Source organism: Cynocephalus volans, chromosome 1 (assembly GCF_027409185.1).
Source record: "Cynocephalus volans isolate mCynVol1 chromosome 1, mCynVol1.pri, whole genome shotgun sequence".
Classification (NCBI taxonomy): Eukaryota; Metazoa; Chordata; class Mammalia; order Dermoptera; family Cynocephalidae; genus Cynocephalus; species Cynocephalus volans.
Window position 1 is genome coordinate 186038232 of NC_084460.1, and position 18590 is coordinate 186056821.

An 18590-nucleotide genomic window follows, 5' to 3' on the forward strand; every position below is an offset into this window, starting at 1 on the left:
CACTAAGAATTGGGGAATTTGGCCTCTAATACTTTCCCATCCCCTGGGGGTTGTCAAAGCCTTTTGTGTGCCAAGTCATTGTCCTCCTTGAATTTGCTTTTATCTGTAGCCTCATTTTCTTGAGATCATACCTCATTGTTCAAGCTCATTGCAGAGGTGATGCCCTAAAACTCGTATTTTGAAAGCATTCTTGCCTACTAATCAGTCCACAGGCAAAGTAAAATGTCAAGTGCGGAGGCCTGAATTCCATACCAAGGTCCCCTCTGTATGGTAACTTTGTCAAGGTCCTTTCTCTGGTGCAGTTTTCACATTTGCCAGATCACTGCAGTTGCCTTATACCACCTCTAAAGATTATTCAGAGGGCAAAATGGAAGTACAATGTACATGAAAGCAAATCTTGAAAATATGCAAATACAAACCATAGTAGATCTAGTCGTAGCCTATTCTGTATTTATAAACTTATCTCACATAAGGAAGAATACATAATTATATATTTACTTTGCTTCAGAGGCCATTGGACTTTTTTCATTATTAAACCAATATAGTCATCCAAACATCTTTATACTACACAGTAAATGTTCAAGTATTACAAAAATATTAAACACTTTTATTTTAAAAACTTTGGAAGATCAAATATGAAAACTCCCTAAATAAAATTTAAACCAGACCTTATACCATGTGCTTCAAAACATTCTTTCATAATTGAGATTTTATTGGTTGTGTTGAGGATCATCACAGACATTTCAATTTGTACACAATTCTTAACATATGTACCGAAATTCTAAAAAGCCACATATCATGATTTTTTTAAAAGTTTTTCCAGTGACCTTCCATCTTCAAATTTGGAGGCAAAGTTTCCTTAAGAGGATATCAAGTACCAGTATCTCCAGATGTTGGTAAGCTGTTACATAAGTCCCACCAGTTCACAATTTAATATCATATACACTACATAATCAAATTTCCAATCATTCACAACACATTAACAAAACTATTAGGAAAACTAGACTACCATGACCAAAGATGTTACAGAGTGCACACAGTTCTGACAGGGAGAGCAATGATTAAGGAGCGGTCTTCAAGAAACAATTCTACTAAAAAATAACATGGGAATAGAACTAATTTTAAATGTTCAAGACACAGTAAATATGTGACTGTGACTTCAAATTGCCATTTAGTATGCTTTGTATTACAGGATATAAAAACTACCCCCATCTATGGAATGTTAGGCTGACACCCAGGACAGTCAAAGCCTCCAATAATTCAATATTCCACTATTTTCTGGCTGTACCAAAAAATAAACAACCAGCGAATGATTTTACCTCTTAAAATAAAGCATTTACACTTAAAAAATGGGATGAGGTGGGATTCCCTCCTTCTTAAAAATGTTTCTAGAACTACTAAAAAACTTGCATTTACAAAATAGTTGATAAAAATATTCCTCTGGATTGTACAAGGGTGACAGGAACCACTGATAAGACTTGGTATACGATATTAATCAGACTTGGCTTCTTTCTCTCCTGCTTCATCAGAGGCTGGACTCTAAAAATCAAAGGAAAAATAACGATCAAACATTTGATTTGTGTCATTGCTATGATCTTTGAGACCTTTAGCATTTAACAATGCAGGTTTTATTTATGTAGAACTATTAGGTCTTAAAAATAATTGATCCTCATTATTCGTAGATCCTGTATTTGCAAATTTGGCCACACCTGCTAAAATCTGTAACCTTATAATCAATCAATACTCGTGGCACCTCCATGGTCATGTATGGACACAGAACAGCAAGAAATCTGAGTTGCTCATGTACATTCCCAGCTGAGGTCATTCTGTCTTCCTGTTTCAGCTTTACCACTTTAAACAACTGTGTTTTTTTTGGACTGTTTAGTGCCGTGTATTTCACATTTTTGTGTTGTTAACAATTTTGCGGTTTAAATTGGCCACCATGCATTGTGTCTAAGTGATATGCCCTACAGAGAAAATACGTGTACTGGATAGCTTCGTCGAGGCATGATGTTATAGTGCTGTTGGTTGTGAGTTCAATGTTAAAATAACAACATACATTAAATAAGGTGTCTCTAAACAGAAACACACATAAAACAAAGTTACGTATTGATCAGCTGATGAAAGTGTGATCAGAGGCTTGCAGGAACCTAACCCTGTATGCCCAAGGTGCATTGGTTCAGTATCTGCAACAACCGTGAATAAGGAGGATCAACCATAATTTGATAACATGTATTAGAAGGTCATGTTCTTTCTTTATAATTGGAACTGGACTAATAACATATCTTAGTATCACAAAATATTTGATGTGTCTTTTAGAACTAAGATGTAAAAAGCTAAAAAATTGAGATAAATTGTGATTGTAACTTTTCCTAATTTAGGAATAAGTAGTAGATCACTAAAAATTTCACCTATAAGTAATCAATGTTTAAAATTTAATAGCCTAAATTATTTATCTTTTGTAGCTTAGCCAATATAACAAAATATAGGCTTGGAAAAAATAAAAATAAAAAGAGTTGGCTTAAGAAAAGCTCTTTATCAAAACCTTTTTAAAGAAAAAAACTTTTCTTCCTAGCTTAAAAAAATAAAGATTAATGACACCAATCTTATCTGCTTAATCTAGGTTATTACTTAGTATTGGACAAGGGGCTTTTAAGAAAAATAAAAACAAAAACACTTTCTTGACTAGAAATAAAAGTGGGAAAAATATGTCAACGCAAAACGCAAATAAGGGAAATGAGCTTAAAAATTTTTTTTTAAATAATATCCAAAATATAAAACAAAATGAAGAGTATTCAAGAATTTCCTAATGGATTACGGCTGGTCTTTAGACTGCAATTTTTTTTTTTTTTTTTTTTTTTTTTTAAAAGATGACCGGTAAGGGGATCTTAACCCTTGACTTGGTGTTGTCAGCACCACGCTCAGCCAGTGAGCGAACCGGCCATCCGTATATGGGATCCGAACCCGGGGCCTTGGTGTTATCAGCACCGCACTCTCCCGAGTGAGCCACGGGCCGGCCCAGACTGCAATTTGAAAAACAGAATAAACAAACATGTTTAAGCAAGGCCTCAAGGTCATTTGAAAGAAAAATGAGCTTTATGCCATTTAGTAAATTGTTTTCTAAAACTCACACTAAGAATTATGAATGAAACCTGTACATAACACAGATAGTGGACCTGTTACTGGAGAAATTGAATTTATCAAAATTTCTTGTTCACTCACCTATGAAACAAGCCATTTACAGATAAACATTTTTTTGGGAGGGCAGCTGGCTGGTATGGGGATCCAAACCTTTGACCTTGGTGTTACCAATCCTCTGCTCTAACCAACCAAGTTATTAACCCGCCAGCCCCTATATACATATACTTTCAAATAAGATCTAATTCATGGAAAATAACCTGTCCCTTCACTTGCAGTTACTGTACAAAGCTTTGTTCAATATTATAAAGAATACAAACTGTCTTATCTGCTGCTACAGAATATACAATTTAGTATCTACTGTTCAGAGTCAAAATAAAGAACACACACAAACTGTTTCTGACCTCCTCGTTTTTAGTTTCTCCATTTTCTGCAGGTAAATCTTCTTTAGTTTCTTGGTTAGTCACTTCGGCCTGTTTTCCCTTTGCCCCCCTTTTCCCTTTTGTTTGTACTTTTTTGTCTGAAGATTTATCCTATGGCAGAATAAGAATATATTTTAAATATAAACTGTACACTTTCTTACATCTTCTGACTTGATATAGATAGTATCCACAGTAGCTGCCATGTTAATGTTATATCACACACATCAATGTTTTCTGATAACACCTTTTACGTTGGACAACTTAAGATCCACCCCTAGTAAACAGGAAAGCAATATATGCTAAGAAAAATTATAATGGCACTTGGATATCAAAACTTATTAGACATACTAAGATTAAACCTAAAGCCTGAGCTACATTTTACCACCACTGTGGTCATCACCCTCTATTATCTATATGACAAGAAATAAGTTTAAAAAATCTCTTCCCACAGTAACCCTACCAACCCCCAAATTTCTTTCAAGTGTTATGTAATAACCAAACTGTCAAATAACCAACACCCTGACAAGACTTTTACCCTCACATTAAGACCATTCATTTGAAAAAGGCACCATGCTGTATGGTCATATTGACTATCCTGCTACATTTAAGCCTTGGTATCATATAATGATTAGCTGAAAGGATCAATTTCAGTTTATCATTTTCACTTAGGTGTTTGAAGAATCTGAAAAGCACAGGTATTAGAGTATGATATAACTTGAAACATCATGACGCTCAAAATGTAAGTCATTTAAAAGCAATATAAAATGAAATTTTTGGACACATCCATCAATGGGGAAGGAAAACTTAACAAAAATGTAACATTTATTTTCTGTAAATAAAAAAAGTAGCAACAGCTAAATTAAGCACACTGTATAAAAAAAATCCCTATGGGTACCGACCAATTACTTGAGATAAAGGGTCACAAAGAAATGCAGGTAGATCTCACAACTTCAACGCGAAGACTGGAAAAAAGATCACTGCAAAGTATTTTTTACCAATGGTGGCATAATATAATGACTACTAATAATTCAACATATCTTAGAAAAAATAAATTATATAAACAAATGTATTTGGGACAACAGTGCCACACACACTGCTACTATGAAAAGTCACAATCGCTTTGTACTTTAAAACTACTCTTTTGTAATCTGATTTTTTTAGATGACTTTCTGATATTTTTCAATTTCATAACCATTATCCCAATAACATAAAAATGTTTAAATAGAACATCCATTAATAGCCTAGACTTGAGATAATACACTTTTAACCATTAATAGCTGGTAAGTTAGGTGAAACAAATAAGTTTTCCTAAGAATGATGTTTCAACCTTCAAACTATTTACTTTTAAGGAAATGATACAAGCCAGAAGCACACACTGTAAAACATACAATTTAAAAACAGTATCTCTATCATGTAGTATGGTAATCAATACATCAAGTACTTTCTATTTATGGCTTTAAATAAAGTCGGATCAATTAAGACAAAAGTTGATTAGAGAAACTAGATGTAAAAATAAAGAAAAAAACCCCTTATCCCATTTTTCTTTTGGGAAAGCTGAACTGACAGGTTTGTTCCTCAAGGAACACTGACACGAAGACTTACCTGTTGGCTTCTCACTGGAAGGAAGAAAAATGACCATTACACTTGATGCCCAAACCCACTGGGTATAAAATTTGAACTATTCTAACAATTTTTTAATGGCAGATCAAGATAAAACAAATATAGAAAGGAAGAAAAATTGAAGAGAAAAATAGGCAAATGTTTCAGCCAAATCTTTTATAAAAAAAGCAAAGAATCAAAAAAGATTAGTAACAACAGTACTCTGGCTCATGCCAACATTTTACAATACCCACTATTTTTTTGTAGGCTTCTATAAAAAGTTTCTGCGGTACTCTGCCTCTGTGTACAGAGAATTACTGAATTGTCTTCTGGTGTGAGAAATTCTAAGTTGATGTACTTACTATGCTTATACATCCCTTAAACCTTTATTTTTTAAAAGGTCACAAAAACAGAATTTTCTGTTGAATAAAATACAGTTAGGGGCCGAGCCCGTGGCGCACTTGGTAGAGTGCTGCGCTGGCAGTGCGGCGACGCTCCTGCCACGGGTTCGGATCCTATATAGGACTGACCGGTGCACTCACTGGCTGAGTGCCGGTCACGAAAAAAAAAAAAAAAAAAAAAAAAAAAAAAAAAAAAAAAAAAAAAAAAAATACAGTTAAGAATTTTATACCAAGCTCCGTACAATGTTTGAATAAAGAAAAGCAAAAGAAACTTTGTTTTATGCCTTTATTTAACAAGGACAAATTTATTAGTTATCCAAGAGTTCCTCAGCCTCAAAAAAAACTGATCTTGCCTCTTCCAAAGATTATGTAGTGCTAACACTTCTAGGAAAGGAGTGCTGGACTCAAAGATTTTATTTTTTTGAGGAGACTTCAAATAGCAAATTCTCACTTAAGCTTTGAGTGGAAAAAAATTAATCACACCACGAACATGTAGAGCTTTGTAGACAGCGGTTTCAATGCTATCCCCAAATACAAAGTATAAATGACTCTGTATAACCTAAACGTTATCAAACATACGTATACCGCAGAACAATTTCATTCCAAAGAACTGCAATCTGAATAATGCAATGATGAATCTGTTCTGGATCAAGAACCACTACGTTTTTATCATTACAAACACAATGCTTTCAGAATACTTAATAGTTACGATCTCAGAGAACGCAACTCTTGATCTACTCCCCCACGTAAAAATGTTAAGATCCCCTATATTGGCTTGTGAATTATGTATCTAAATACTTACACACTCCGTTTCTCCTGGCCTCAGTCCCAGCTTGGCTCTCTCACTGACACGAATGGACAAGCACCACCATAAGGTACACAACACAAATAACAGATTTCGTTTGTAACCTCTATATCTAGTATTTTTGTTGTTTTAAATTTTCCAAATTCTGCAGCAGCATTAATGTGATACATTATATTCCCATAAGCAGGATGCATACACGCGTCCATTATATTTCACCCAGACCAGGAAGAAAATTACTTACTGAAGCTATAAAGAAAATACAAATAAAGTAAAAAGATGCATATTAAATAGCAACTGTAACTTTTCTAAGACAACACTGTACCTTAAGGTAAATTTTGAAACCTACCTTGGCTGCTGCCTTTTTTGGCTTCGTTTCCACTTTTGCAGGAGCAGGTTTCTGAAAGGCAAAAGTGGCACTAAGTTTCTACACCGGGTACGATCCCAAGGAAAACAAACGGTTATGGGGCTCGCTCTACTTACAGCTGACAACCTCGCTGATCTCCTCTTGGGCTTTGAAAGAGAAAAAACAAAATCAGCAAGAAAGTAATGGAGGAAAACTACTTGCATTAAACCCACCCCAAGGCAGAAGACACAGTGCTCTCACCTCCTCTTTCGCTGCCCCTTCGGCTGAGCTGACCTGCGGGAAAAAGCAGACGGGCGAATGTGGGCAGCCCACAAACCAAAGTCACCCGCGCCCGCCCGCCCGCCCGGCCGGAGAGAACAATGCCCGGCCGCGTGACGTCAGCGGCTTCCCGCCGCCCCGTTGGAATCGCCCCCTCGACCGCCGAACCTTCCAGAACATGCGCCCCCCCCCCCCAGGGCCGCGGAGCTCGCGGCCAGCCCGCCGCCCGCAGGTTCCCGAGCGCCTCCCGGGCCCGACTCCGCCGTGGGCGCGGCGGGGCCGAGGCCTTTGACTGGCGGCCCGGCGATGAGGCCGTGGGCGGCCGAGGGGGCGTGTGTGGGCCGCGGCCGCCGCTCACCTTCCTCTTGGGCATCCTGGCGGCGGGGAGGGCGCGTGCCGGGTGCCTGCGGGCCGCGGCGCGCCGAGAGCCTTCGCAAAGCTGGGCTGCTGGGCCGCTGCCGCTCCTCCCGCCGCCCGAGCTTCTAGGACCCGCGGCGGGGGCGGTGGGAGAACCGGATGGAACCGGATTGGGAGCCCGCCCCCTCCTCCCCCCGCGTCCCCCGGCCGCGGGCTCCCCCTCCTCGCCGGCCGGGCCACCGCCCGCCCCCGCCCACTGGCTGCGGGGCCCACCCCTCTGCGCTTCAGACCGCGTCCCGAATAGGTGAGGCCGACCGTCACTCGACCCCTCTGCCCCGCCCCCGCGCTCGGGAGCCCTCTCCCCCGGCCGCCGTCTCGCGGGGCCCACGACCCAGGCGGGCGGGCGGGCGGGCCCCAGAGGCCGCCCGGGCCTCACGGTAGTTCGTTTGAAGCCGAGCCGCAAAGTGCGGTCTGCGCGCCGATTGGCGGGAGCTCCCCACGTGGCCGCCGAGGTCCCCACCCACAATCCTCCTGGGTACCTGGCGCCCGTAGCGCCTTTACAACTACGCGTACCGGGGCCCTCGCCTCAGGGGTGACTTGGGTTCGAGCATTGATAGTCTCTTAGACTGGGAAGAGGGAGGGACGATGGATACAAGAGCGAGCAAACGTCTCCCACCTGAGTCGGCTAGAAAGGCTATCTGGGGTCCCCAGCTTCGCAGGCCTGGGAGAAGCGGGACGTGGTGCGCAGGCGCCGCACAGGAGGGCGTGGGAAGGAGCTCGGTGCGGGGCGCCACTGCGCAAGCGCGGGGCTTTTTTGCGCGGTAAATTTGCGGTGGTTGGCGGCGGCCGGGCGTCGGGTTGCGAGGTTCCTGCGGTCTTTAACTCTAGATTCTTCGTTCCTAGCATGCCTGCGAGTGCAGGAGGGCCGTTTCTGTATCCGGAGTGGGGCGGCTGTCAGACTTGAGCTCCCGCGAACCGCCCTGACCGCCCCCAGTTGTCTCCACTCGCGGACGCCCGGACCGGCCGATCCCTTCTGTGCGGAGGTGTTTGCGGGGAGCAAGTCCACCCAGCTCCTGCCCTTTTTTAACCAGTTGCTCACCTAAGCACCTTTTTAAGATGGAGAAAGTCTTCACCCTGGGGGGTCTGTGCTGGGAACCCAGGTGCCAGTGATATTGCATGTTACTCCGTTTCTTTAACGAAGGAGAAATTTAAGCTTAAGTCGAATTGGGTTGCCACAGAAAAAGTTTTTAATCATAAAAATTGTCAGCTGGAGTTTTTGGAGAGGAGGAAACATAGACGTGACTTGAGTTTAAAACATTGGAAACAGGCTAGATGTCCATCATTTAGTAGCAGCAGGTAAGTTATGGCTCCTTCAAATAGTGGAGTACTGAACAACTGCAAAAAAGGAGGCAGGACTGCCGATGAAGCGAATTTTTTAAACTGCAAGTCAGACCGTGCGAGTCTTGATCAAAACTCTAATATTAGTCTTCCCTACCCCTTCAAAAAAGCTGAAGTCCTTAGAGTGGCTTATAAATCTCTCAACAATCTCACCCACCTTTCACCCTGCTCACCCTGTTCCACCTTCTGTGCCTGCAACAGGCTGGGCACACCCTGTTTCAGGACCTTGTCACCTGCTGCTGTTTACTCCAACTGGACTGCACTGCCTCAGACGTTCCCTCACCTCCTTAGTATCTTTTTGCAAATGTCCCCCTCTCAATGAGGCCTTTCCTGACCTCTTAAAACTGCTACTCTGCATCTATTCTCTGTCTTATTTACTCTATAGCATCTATTGGATATATATAGTCTTATACATTCAAGTATATCTCTGGAAGAATACACAAAGTGGTAACAGTGGTTGCGCCTGGGGAGAACTGGGGAGGGTGAGGGTAAATTTTACGTTTTCACCTGTCTGATGTTTGTTTCTCTTTCCTATCTGCTATCTTTGAAATAAAATTTTTATTTAAAAAATTCAGCATCAGAGTGCCAGAGATTGTGGCAGTAAAGTGTACCAAGCACCTGTTCTTTGCCAGGCACTGTGAAGGTCCTGAGGTAGAGAGAAACCATAGACCTGTATCCTACACACAGGGTCTTGTAGATTAGTGGGGAGAGAAAGTACAGGAGTTGACCTAATGGGGAAAAGAGAAGCCACAGGCTGGGAGGACAGCACATTCCAAGGTATGCAGACTTAGTAGAACTAAGAAAGTGGAGAAGTGGAAAATGGATGTAGAGATCAAGAGAAAGAGGTGGAAAAAAGAGGAAGGGTAGCAATGAGTCTGACCATTACCTAAAGAATGGGGGACATTGTAAGTTCCTAAGCAAGGGAATGATGTACTAAGAATTGAACTTACCTCTTAAAATCTTTCTCCCATGAGAACTGAAGATGCACTAGGCCAAAATCTTTTTCCCATGAGGAGGAGGTACACTAGGCCAGAGGTGACACACTCATGGCCCACAGATATTCTCTTTGGCCCAGATCCTTTTTTTTTAAGTTGCCAACATTAAGTACATGGAGCAAGCAGAACTCAGAGGAAAAACTATTTGATAGTATCTTTCAAAGCTGAACAGGCACTTACTCTGTGATTCAGTAACTTCACTCCTAGAAATATACTCCACAAAAGTGCTTCGTGCCTTCACTGGGAAACAAAGTAGACCATTTATAGTTGAACTATTTGTTATAGACCCAAACTCGGAGCAACCTAAATGCTCATCAACCAGAGAATGAATGAATAAGTGGAAGAATATTAGCAATGAGAATGAGCTGTATGCAACTACATATAACAATATGGATGACTTTCAGAAGCACAATAGCAAGACCCAAAGGGGTACATACTGTGTGATTCTATTCATGTACAAAAACAAGCAATACAAGTCTGTTAAAAGGATAGTGGTCCCTGGTTGGGGGTAGGGGAGGAACTGGTAACTGGGGGGGAGAGCAATAGAGAACTTTAGGGGACTAGTCATGTTCTAGTTTTGTTTTTGTTTCTTTTCTTTCTTTTTTTTTTTTTTTTTTTTTTGGTAGTTGGCCAGTATGGGGATCCAAACCCATGCCAATGGCCAGCCCATGTTCTGATTTTTGGTCTAGATGTTGGTTGTATTCTGTTCTTCCCCCTTATTTCTCACACTGTTTGGCACCCTTGTATTTTTCACTTAGCAAAAGAGATTGTTTGCTATCAGTCCTTAAAGGATTCTTCCTTGTTACTGTTACTATAGTGTAGTTCACTGTATAGATGTGCCAAACTTTTTTTTTTAATTGTAGTAAAATATACATGACATAAAATTTACCATCTTAACCATTTTTAGTGTGCAGAAAAAAAAGAATGAATAAGAATGAAGAAAGCTTATGGAATTTATGGGACACTATCAAGCAAACTAATTTATGCATTTTTGGAATCTCAGAAGGAGCAGAGAAGGAAAAAGAAGCAAAAGGCTTATTTAAAGAAATAATGAAAGAAAACCTCCCAAACATGGAGAAGGAAATAAACATCTAATCCATGAGTCCCAAAAATCTCAAAATAATTGAACATATAGAGGTTGTCACTGACATGTATTAAAGTCAAACATAAAGAGAAAAAAATATATTTTTTTCAGTTTTTGGACAATGCTGTGTAGGCCTGAAGAAAGAATTTTGAAAGCAGCAAGAGAAAAGTAACTCATCAGCTACAAGGTGCCTTGGGTGGGATGCCTCCCCAAAACTTGATGCCAACAGTGACAGTGTTAAGAGAGTAGGAAATCTTATTATGGTTATTGAAAGGTGGGGCCTTGAAGAGGTGATGAGAATCTGGGACAATGCTGCAGTGAATGGATTAAAAATGGTGGTCATGGGCGTGGTTCTGAGGGCTTTAAAAAAGTGAATGAAGAGGTTGGTTTCTCCCTCTCTCTGTTCCACCATTTTGCAATGTGATACTCTGCCATCATTGTCACCACTACTAAGGCTCTGACCACATGTGTTCCCTGGACTTTGGACTTCCCAGCCTCAGAAACCGTAAGCAGTAAATTTTGTTTTCTTATAAATCACCTAGTTTCAGGTATTTTGTTTTAAGCAACGGAAGCAGACTAATACCCAAGGGAACCACTATAAGACTGTAAGTGGATTTCTCGGGAGAAACCTTGCAGGCAAGAAGAGAGTGGAATAATATACTCAAAGTGCTGTGGGAAAAAATACTGCTAAATAAGAATACTATACATGACAAAACTCCTTCAGAAATGAGAGAAAGATAGACTTTCCCAGACAAACACAATCTGAGGGAGTTTATCACCATTAGGCCTGCTTTAACAAGAAATGCTAAAGGGGGTTTTTCAAGTTGAAGTGGAAAAGATGATAATTAGCAACATGAACACATATGAAGGTATAAAACTCACTGGTAAAGGTAAGTATATAGTCAAATTTAGAATACTCATACTTTAATGGTGGAGTGTAAATTTTAAGTTTACATAAAACATTTAAAAACATTAATTATAGTTACAAGATAGTTAATGATCACATAATATAAAAAGACATTGTGATAACATAAATGGGGGAAGAAAAGGAAAAGTGTAGAGTTTTTATATGCAATTGAAATAGTTTTGACTGTTATGAGATGTTTTATGTAAACCTCATGGTAATCACAAAGAAAGTCCTATAGTAGATTTACAAAATATTAAAGAGAAAATAATGCTACTACAAAAATCATGATATCACAAAGGATAATAGCAAGAGAGAAAGAAAGGAGCAAAGAAACTACAAAACAGTCAGAAATCAACAAAATGGCATTAGGAAGTCCTATATATCCAGAATTACTTCAAATGTAAATTGATTAAATTCTCCAATCAAAAGACATGAAGTGATTGACTGGATTTAAAAAAAAAAAAAGGATCTCTATATGTCACCTACAAGAGATTTACTTTAGAGTTAAGGACATATAGGCTGAAAGTGAAGGGATAGAAAAAGATATTCCATGCAAATGGTAACCTAAAGAGAGCAGGAGTAGCTTTATTTATATCAGACAAGATAGACTTTAAGTCAAAAACTATCACAAGAGACAAAGAAGGTCATTATATAATGATAGAGGGGTCAGTTCATCGAGAGGATATAAGAATTATACATAGGAGGGTACTTCAAAGAGTTTGTGGAAAGATAGAATGAAAGATAATATGAATATTTTCATGAACTTTTTGAAAACCCCTTGTATAGCAGCCAACACAGAGCCCCTAAAGATATGAAGTGAATATTAACAAGGGAGAAATTGACAGCAATACAGTAATAGTAGAGGACTTCATGATTAAAAAATGGGCAAAGGAGCTAAATAGGCATCTCTCAAAGGAATATACACAAGTGGATAACAGACACATGAAAAATGCTCAGCATCACAAAGCATCAGGAAGATACAATTCAAAAGCACATTGAGATATCATCTCACCCCAGTTAGTTTGGCAGTTGTAAAAAGACAGATAATAACAAATGCTAACGAGGATGTGGAGAAAGGGAAACCCTCCTACATTGTTGGTGGGATTGTAAGTTAGAGCATCCATTATTGAAAACAGGGTGGAGGTTCCTCAAACAACTACAGATAGAACTGCCATATGACCCAGCAATCCCACTGCTGGGTATATACACAAAGGAATGGAAATCATCATGTTGAAGGGATACCTGCACTCCCATATTTATCATAACTCTATTTACAATAGCCAAGAATTGAAACCAACCTAAATGTTTATCCACAGATGACTGGATAAGGAAAATGTGGTGTATGTACATAGTAGAATATTACTCAGAGGGCCAGCCCATGACTCACCTGGGAGAGTGTGGTGCCAATGACACCAAGGCTGTGGGTTCGGATCCCTATATAGGGATGGCTGGTTGGCTCACTTGGGCGAGCATGGTGCTGACAACACCAAGTCAAGGGTTAAGATCCCCTTACCGGTCATCTTAAAAAAAAAAAATACTACTCAGCCATAAAAAAGAATGAAATTCTGTCATTTGCAGCTACACGGATGACCTTGGAGAAAATTAAACTAATTGAAATAAGCCAGGCACAGAAAGAAATACTGCATGTACTCATAAGTGGAAGCTAAAAGCTTAAACAAATAAAGAAAGAAAGCTAGAACAATCACAATAATTTGTTGAACTTGCAAAAGGTGAGAACAGCACCCAGGCCACCAGAGGTGTGAAAGAATGGAGGGGGAGGGGGTTAGTGAGAAATTTGTAAAGGGTCATGAAAAATGATTACATTGTGTAATGTTGAATATACTAGTTATCCCGATTTAAGCATCACATATCGCACACAGATATGGATATTCAATGCTGTACCCCGCAGGTAAGTGCAATCAATTATATTTCAATAAATAATAAGAAAGTAGAAATATAATTTTTTTTTAAATATAGGGAGTTTCAACACCTCACTTTCAACAATGGAAAGATTATCCAAACCAAAAAAAAATTAGTAAGATACAGCAGACTTGAACAACAACAAATGGACCTCACAGACATATACTGAGCTTTCCATCCAACAGTAGCAGAAATACTTTCTTCTCAAGAGCACATGGAACATTCTCTAAAGTAAATCATATATCGGGCAACAAAACAAGTCTTAACAAATTTAAGAAGATTGAAATCTTACAAAGGATCATAAAAGACTACTATAAAAATTGTATGACAACAAATTGAATAAACTAGAAGAAATGGATCAATTACTAGACATATATAACCTACCAAAACTGAATAATGAAGAAATGGAAAATCTGAATAGATCAATATGAGTACGCAATGTTCCACCAAAAATTAAAAATAAAACTATTGTATGATCCAGAAATCTTTGTGTATATATCCAAAGGAATTGAAATTAGGATCTGGAAGAGACACCTGTATTCCCATGTTCATTGCAGCATTATTCACAATAGCCAAGATATAGAAATAACCTAGATGTCCATTGAAGGATAAATAGATAAAGAAATTGTAATATATATATACAATGGAATATTATTTACCCTTAAAAAGAAGGAAATACTGCCATTTGTGACAAAATGGATAGACCTGGAACACATTTTGCTAAGCGAAATAAGCAACACAGAGAAAGACAGACTATATGATCTCACTTATATGCGGAATCTAATATAGTCAAACTCACGAGAGCAAAGAGCAGCATGGTGGTTGGGGGGCATGTAGGAGGAAATAGGGAGGTGATGGCTAAAGGGTACAGAGTTTCAGTTATGCAGGATAAATTAGTTCTGGAGATCTACTATAGAGGATAGTGCCTATAGCTAACATAACTGTAGTGTGTACTTAAGGTTTGCTAAGAAAATTAATAAGCGAAGTGTTCTAACTACAGCACTAACAGCAAGAATAATAAACAGTGTGTGATGAACCCGTGGGAGGTGATGGATATATTTATGGCATAGATGGTGGCAATGGTTTCACAGGTGTGTACTTATTCCCAAACTCACTGAGATGTTTACAGTGAATATATACAGCTTTTTATATGTCAATAAATCATACCTCGATAAAACGGTTTGAAAAAAGAGTCAAGCTGCCTGTCCTCATGGGGCTGTGTTCTAGTGTGAGGGGTCAGACTAATAAGTAAACAAGTTACTTTTGCATAGTGGTAAAGGCCTTGAAGGAAGAAAAAGTGTCACAATATAGAGTGTGCCAGAGGCACACATAATGGGGCTGCTTTAGATAGGTTTTTTGGGGAGGTGCTCTGAGGTGAAAAGTGAAGGGTGAGATGAGCTGGGCCTTTGGGGGACCTGAGGGAGAAACCTTCGAGACAGTGAAACAGCTAGTACAAAGACCCTGAGATGAGATCAGACTTGGCGTACCTGAAAAGTGGGAATGTGGCAGTGAGGGGCTGAGGAGGAGAGCAGTGGCTGGCATGTGAAGGCAGTGAAGGGGCAGTGCAGGACGCGGGTAGGTTATCAGCATCACTGATCTGGCTCTGGGTAGAGAGCAGCCTGAGAGCAATGTGAGGTTGGGCTTTCGGGAGGAGGGGTAATAGAAACACCAATTAACATTCACAATAAGAAAACGGATCATCTCCAATGACAGGATGTTCCAATTGTTGGGTTCTGTGACTTAATGTGTCATCACAGTCCCAGGCTCTTTATTCCCTTTTCTTGTGCCTCTTTACGATTTGGCTTCATCCTCAGTCTGGAAGTGAAATTCTAGGTGTCATATCCAGATACAGCATTTAGACAAAGAATGTCTCTTTTCCCAGAGCCTCAGTCGATTACATTTACTCATGGGTCAGCATTTGGCCACATTCAAGGGGAATGGGGTACCCTTAGACCAAATCTGGCCCACTCCTTGAGTTGGGCCAGGAGTGGAGGGAGCGGATGTTGAATGAAATGAGGGCTCTGACAGGAGGGGCGAGGAGAAGGGCTGATGTGGGCTGGTGTATTAGTCCATTTTTGTTGCTTATAACAAAGTACACTGAACTGGTGATTTATAAAGAAAATGAAATTTATTGCTTGCAGTTTCTGAGGCCGGGAAGTCCAAAGTCTATCTGGTGGTGGCAATGGTGACCCAGGGGTCTCACAAGATGGTGGAAGCAGAGAGAGCAGAGAGTAAAACAGACTCTTCTCTTCTTTTAAAGCCCTCAGAACCACACCCCCAACCACCATTTTTAATCCATTCACTGCTGCACAGTCCTACAATCCAATCACCTCTTTAAGGCTTCACCTTTCGATTACCATAGTAGGACTTCCCACCCTCTTAACAGTCACAGTGGGGTCTAAGTTTCTAATACGTAAAACTTAGGGGACACAATTCAAGCTTCAGAGAGTTTTGGGGGGACGTAATTCAATCCACTACATTCTGCCCCTGCACCCTGCAAACTCATGTCCTTTTCACATGCAAATACATTCATTTCATCCCCAAAGTCTTAACTTGTTTCAACTGAGAAGTCCAAAGTTCAAAGTCCCATCTGTGAAATCAATACAAGTTACCTACTTCCAAGATACAATGCTGGGACACACATAGGGTACATATTCCAATTCCAAAAGGGAAAAATAAGCCAAAAGAAAGGGGTAACAGATCCCAAACTAGTCCAAAACCCATCAGGGCAGTTGTTAAATCTCAAAGCTGGTGAATCATGTACCTTGACTCCATGTTTGATGTTTTCTGCATGCTGGCATGGGGGTTAGGTCCCCAAGACCTTGGGCAGCTCCACTCCTGTGGCTTTCCTGGTCTCAGGCCACACTTCACCTCTCTCAGGCTGGTGTTCCACTCTGGTAGCTCTACAGGTCTGGGGTCTCCATAGTGGTCCCTCTCTCACAGCTCCACTGGGCATGGCATTGATGGGGTTTCTCTGCTGCAACTCTGACCCCATGTTTCCACTTGGCATTGCTCTAGTGAAGGTTGTCTGTGGTGACTCTGCCCCTGTGACAGATCTCTTCCTGGGCCCCCAGACTTTTCCATACATCCTTTGAAATTGGGGTGGAGCTTCCCAAGCCTCCACAGCTCTGGCATTATGTGAGCCTTAAAGCCTTAGCACCATGTGGATGCTGCCAAGGCTTCCGGCTAGTATCTTCTAAAGCTGCACATCCAGACACACCTGGGACCAATTTAGCCATGGGTGGGGCAGCCAAAGCAGCTGGGGTTCCGGTGCTGGAAGCAGCTTCCCAAGGTGGTCCTCAGCAGTGAGCCTGTGGAGGGTGCCTCAGGCCGGTTACACAAGACCATTTTGTCTCCCTAGGTCTTTGGGCCTGAAATGGAAGTATTGGCCCCAGAGCCTTCTGCAATGCCTTCAGTGCCCTTTCCCCCTTTTCTCGATAATCCCTTTTCCTTGTACTAATCTTCTTAGCTAATGGTCACCGGGCTACACCATTCCATGTTCTCTGCTTCTCTACCACATGGCCAGGCTGCAAATTTTCCTAATATTTTTACTCTGCTTCCCTTTTAAATTCTGGTTTTATGTCATGCCTATGCTTCCATAACTCAGTGTAGGTTGTTACAAGTAGCCATGCAGCTTCCTTAATGCTTCGTTGCTTAGAAATTTCTTTGGTCAAATGCTCTGTTTCATAACTTGTAAGTTCCAACTTCCACAAAGTCCTAGGGCATGAACACAATGCAGCCAAGTTCCTTGCCAGTTCACAGCAAGGGTGATCTTTGCCCCAGTTTCCAGTAAACTCCTTCTGATTTCTATCTGAGACCTCCTTAGAATGCTCTTTACAGTCCATATTTCTATCAGCATTCTGCTCGCCACCACATAACCAGTCTCTAAGGCATTCCAAATTTTCCTTTGTCTCTTTGTTTTCTTCTGAGTCCTCCAAACTCCAACTTCTCCTCAACACCCAGTTCCAAAGCCATTTCCACATTTTCAAGTATTTGTTATAAGCAACCCTACTTCTCTGGTATCAGTTTTCTGTTTTAGTCCGTTTTTGTTGCTTAGAACAAAGTACACTGAACTGGGTGATTTATAAAGAAAACAAAATTTATTGCTTATAGTTTCTGAGGCTGGGAAGTCCAAAGTCCATCTGGTGGTGGCAGCAGTGACCCAGGAGTCTCACATTACAAAATGGTGGAAGCAGAGAGAGCAGAGAGAGAGAAACACAGACTCTTCTCTTCTTTTAAAGCCCTCAGAACCACACCCTTGACCACCATTTTTAATCCATTCACTACTGCATGGTCCTGCAATCCAATCACCTCTTCAAGGCCCCACCTTTCCATTACCATAATAGGATTTCCCACTCTCTTTACAGTCACAGTGGGGGCTAAGTTTCTTTCTTTTTTTTTTTTTTAAAGATGACCGGTAAGGGGATCTTAACCCTTGACTTGGTGTTGTCAGCACCACGCTCAGCCAGTGAGCAAACCGGCCATCCGTATATGGGATCCGAACCCGGGGCCTTGGCGCTATCAGCACCGCACTCTACCGAGTGAGCCACGGGCCGGCCCAGGGGGGCTAAGTTTCTAATACATAAAACTTAGGGGACACAATTCAAGCTTCATAGAGTTTTGGGGGGACACAATTCAATCCACTACAGCTGGTATTCAGTGGTGTCCATTAAGCTGTGTGATGAGGGGTCTTTTGCCCAGATAGAGGTAAGGGGATTTGAGGGTAAGCAAGTGGTTTTGTTGTTGACATGTTGAGTTTGAAGTGCCTGGGGAACATGCAGGGTCCAGCAGGCAGTTGAATCTACAGGACTGGAGCTTGGGCGAAGCACAGATGAGTACTTGAAAGAAGAGATGTGCAGATGAGAGCTGAAACCACAGGTATGTGGACAGGCCAAATGGGGATTGTAAAGTGCCTGCAACACTGGCAACTAGGGATGTCACC

At 40.9% G+C, this 18590-nt stretch overlaps 1 protein-coding gene across 1 annotated transcript; it reads right to left on the minus strand.

Moving 5' to 3' along the window:
* Window positions 1–679: 679 nt before the first annotated feature.
* On the minus strand, window positions 680–8250 carry HMGN1 (high mobility group nucleosome binding domain 1). Its single transcript, XM_063082847.1, has 8 exons — window positions 7998–8250; window positions 7346–7775; window positions 6970–7002; window positions 6846–6875; window positions 6712–6762; window positions 6363–6405; window positions 3543–3671; window positions 680–1539 (listed from the first exon to the last, which is right to left on the minus strand). Exons 1-8 carry the CDS (start codon window positions 8248–8250, stop codon window positions 1492–1494), a joined length of 1017 nt encoding a protein of 338 aa, XP_062938917.1. The 3' UTR covers window positions 680–1491.
* Between the last annotated feature and the right edge of the window lie 10340 nt (window positions 8251–18590).

Excerpts from the sequence above, each read along its gene's own strand:
- HMGN1 (XM_063082847.1), bottom strand. The coding sequence starts at position 8,250 with ATGCTAGGAACGAAGAATCTAGAGTTAAAGACCGCAGGAACCTCGCAA. Across the intron at positions 7,003-7,345 it reads CCAGGATGCCCAAGAGGAAG|GTCAGCTCAGCCGAAGGGGC; the intron begins GTGAGCGGCGGC and ends TTTTTCCCGCAG. Across the intron at positions 1,540-3,542 it reads GAGAAACTAAAAACGAGGAG|AGTCCAGCCTCTGATGAAGC; the intron begins GTCAGAAACAGT and ends TTTGATTTTTAG.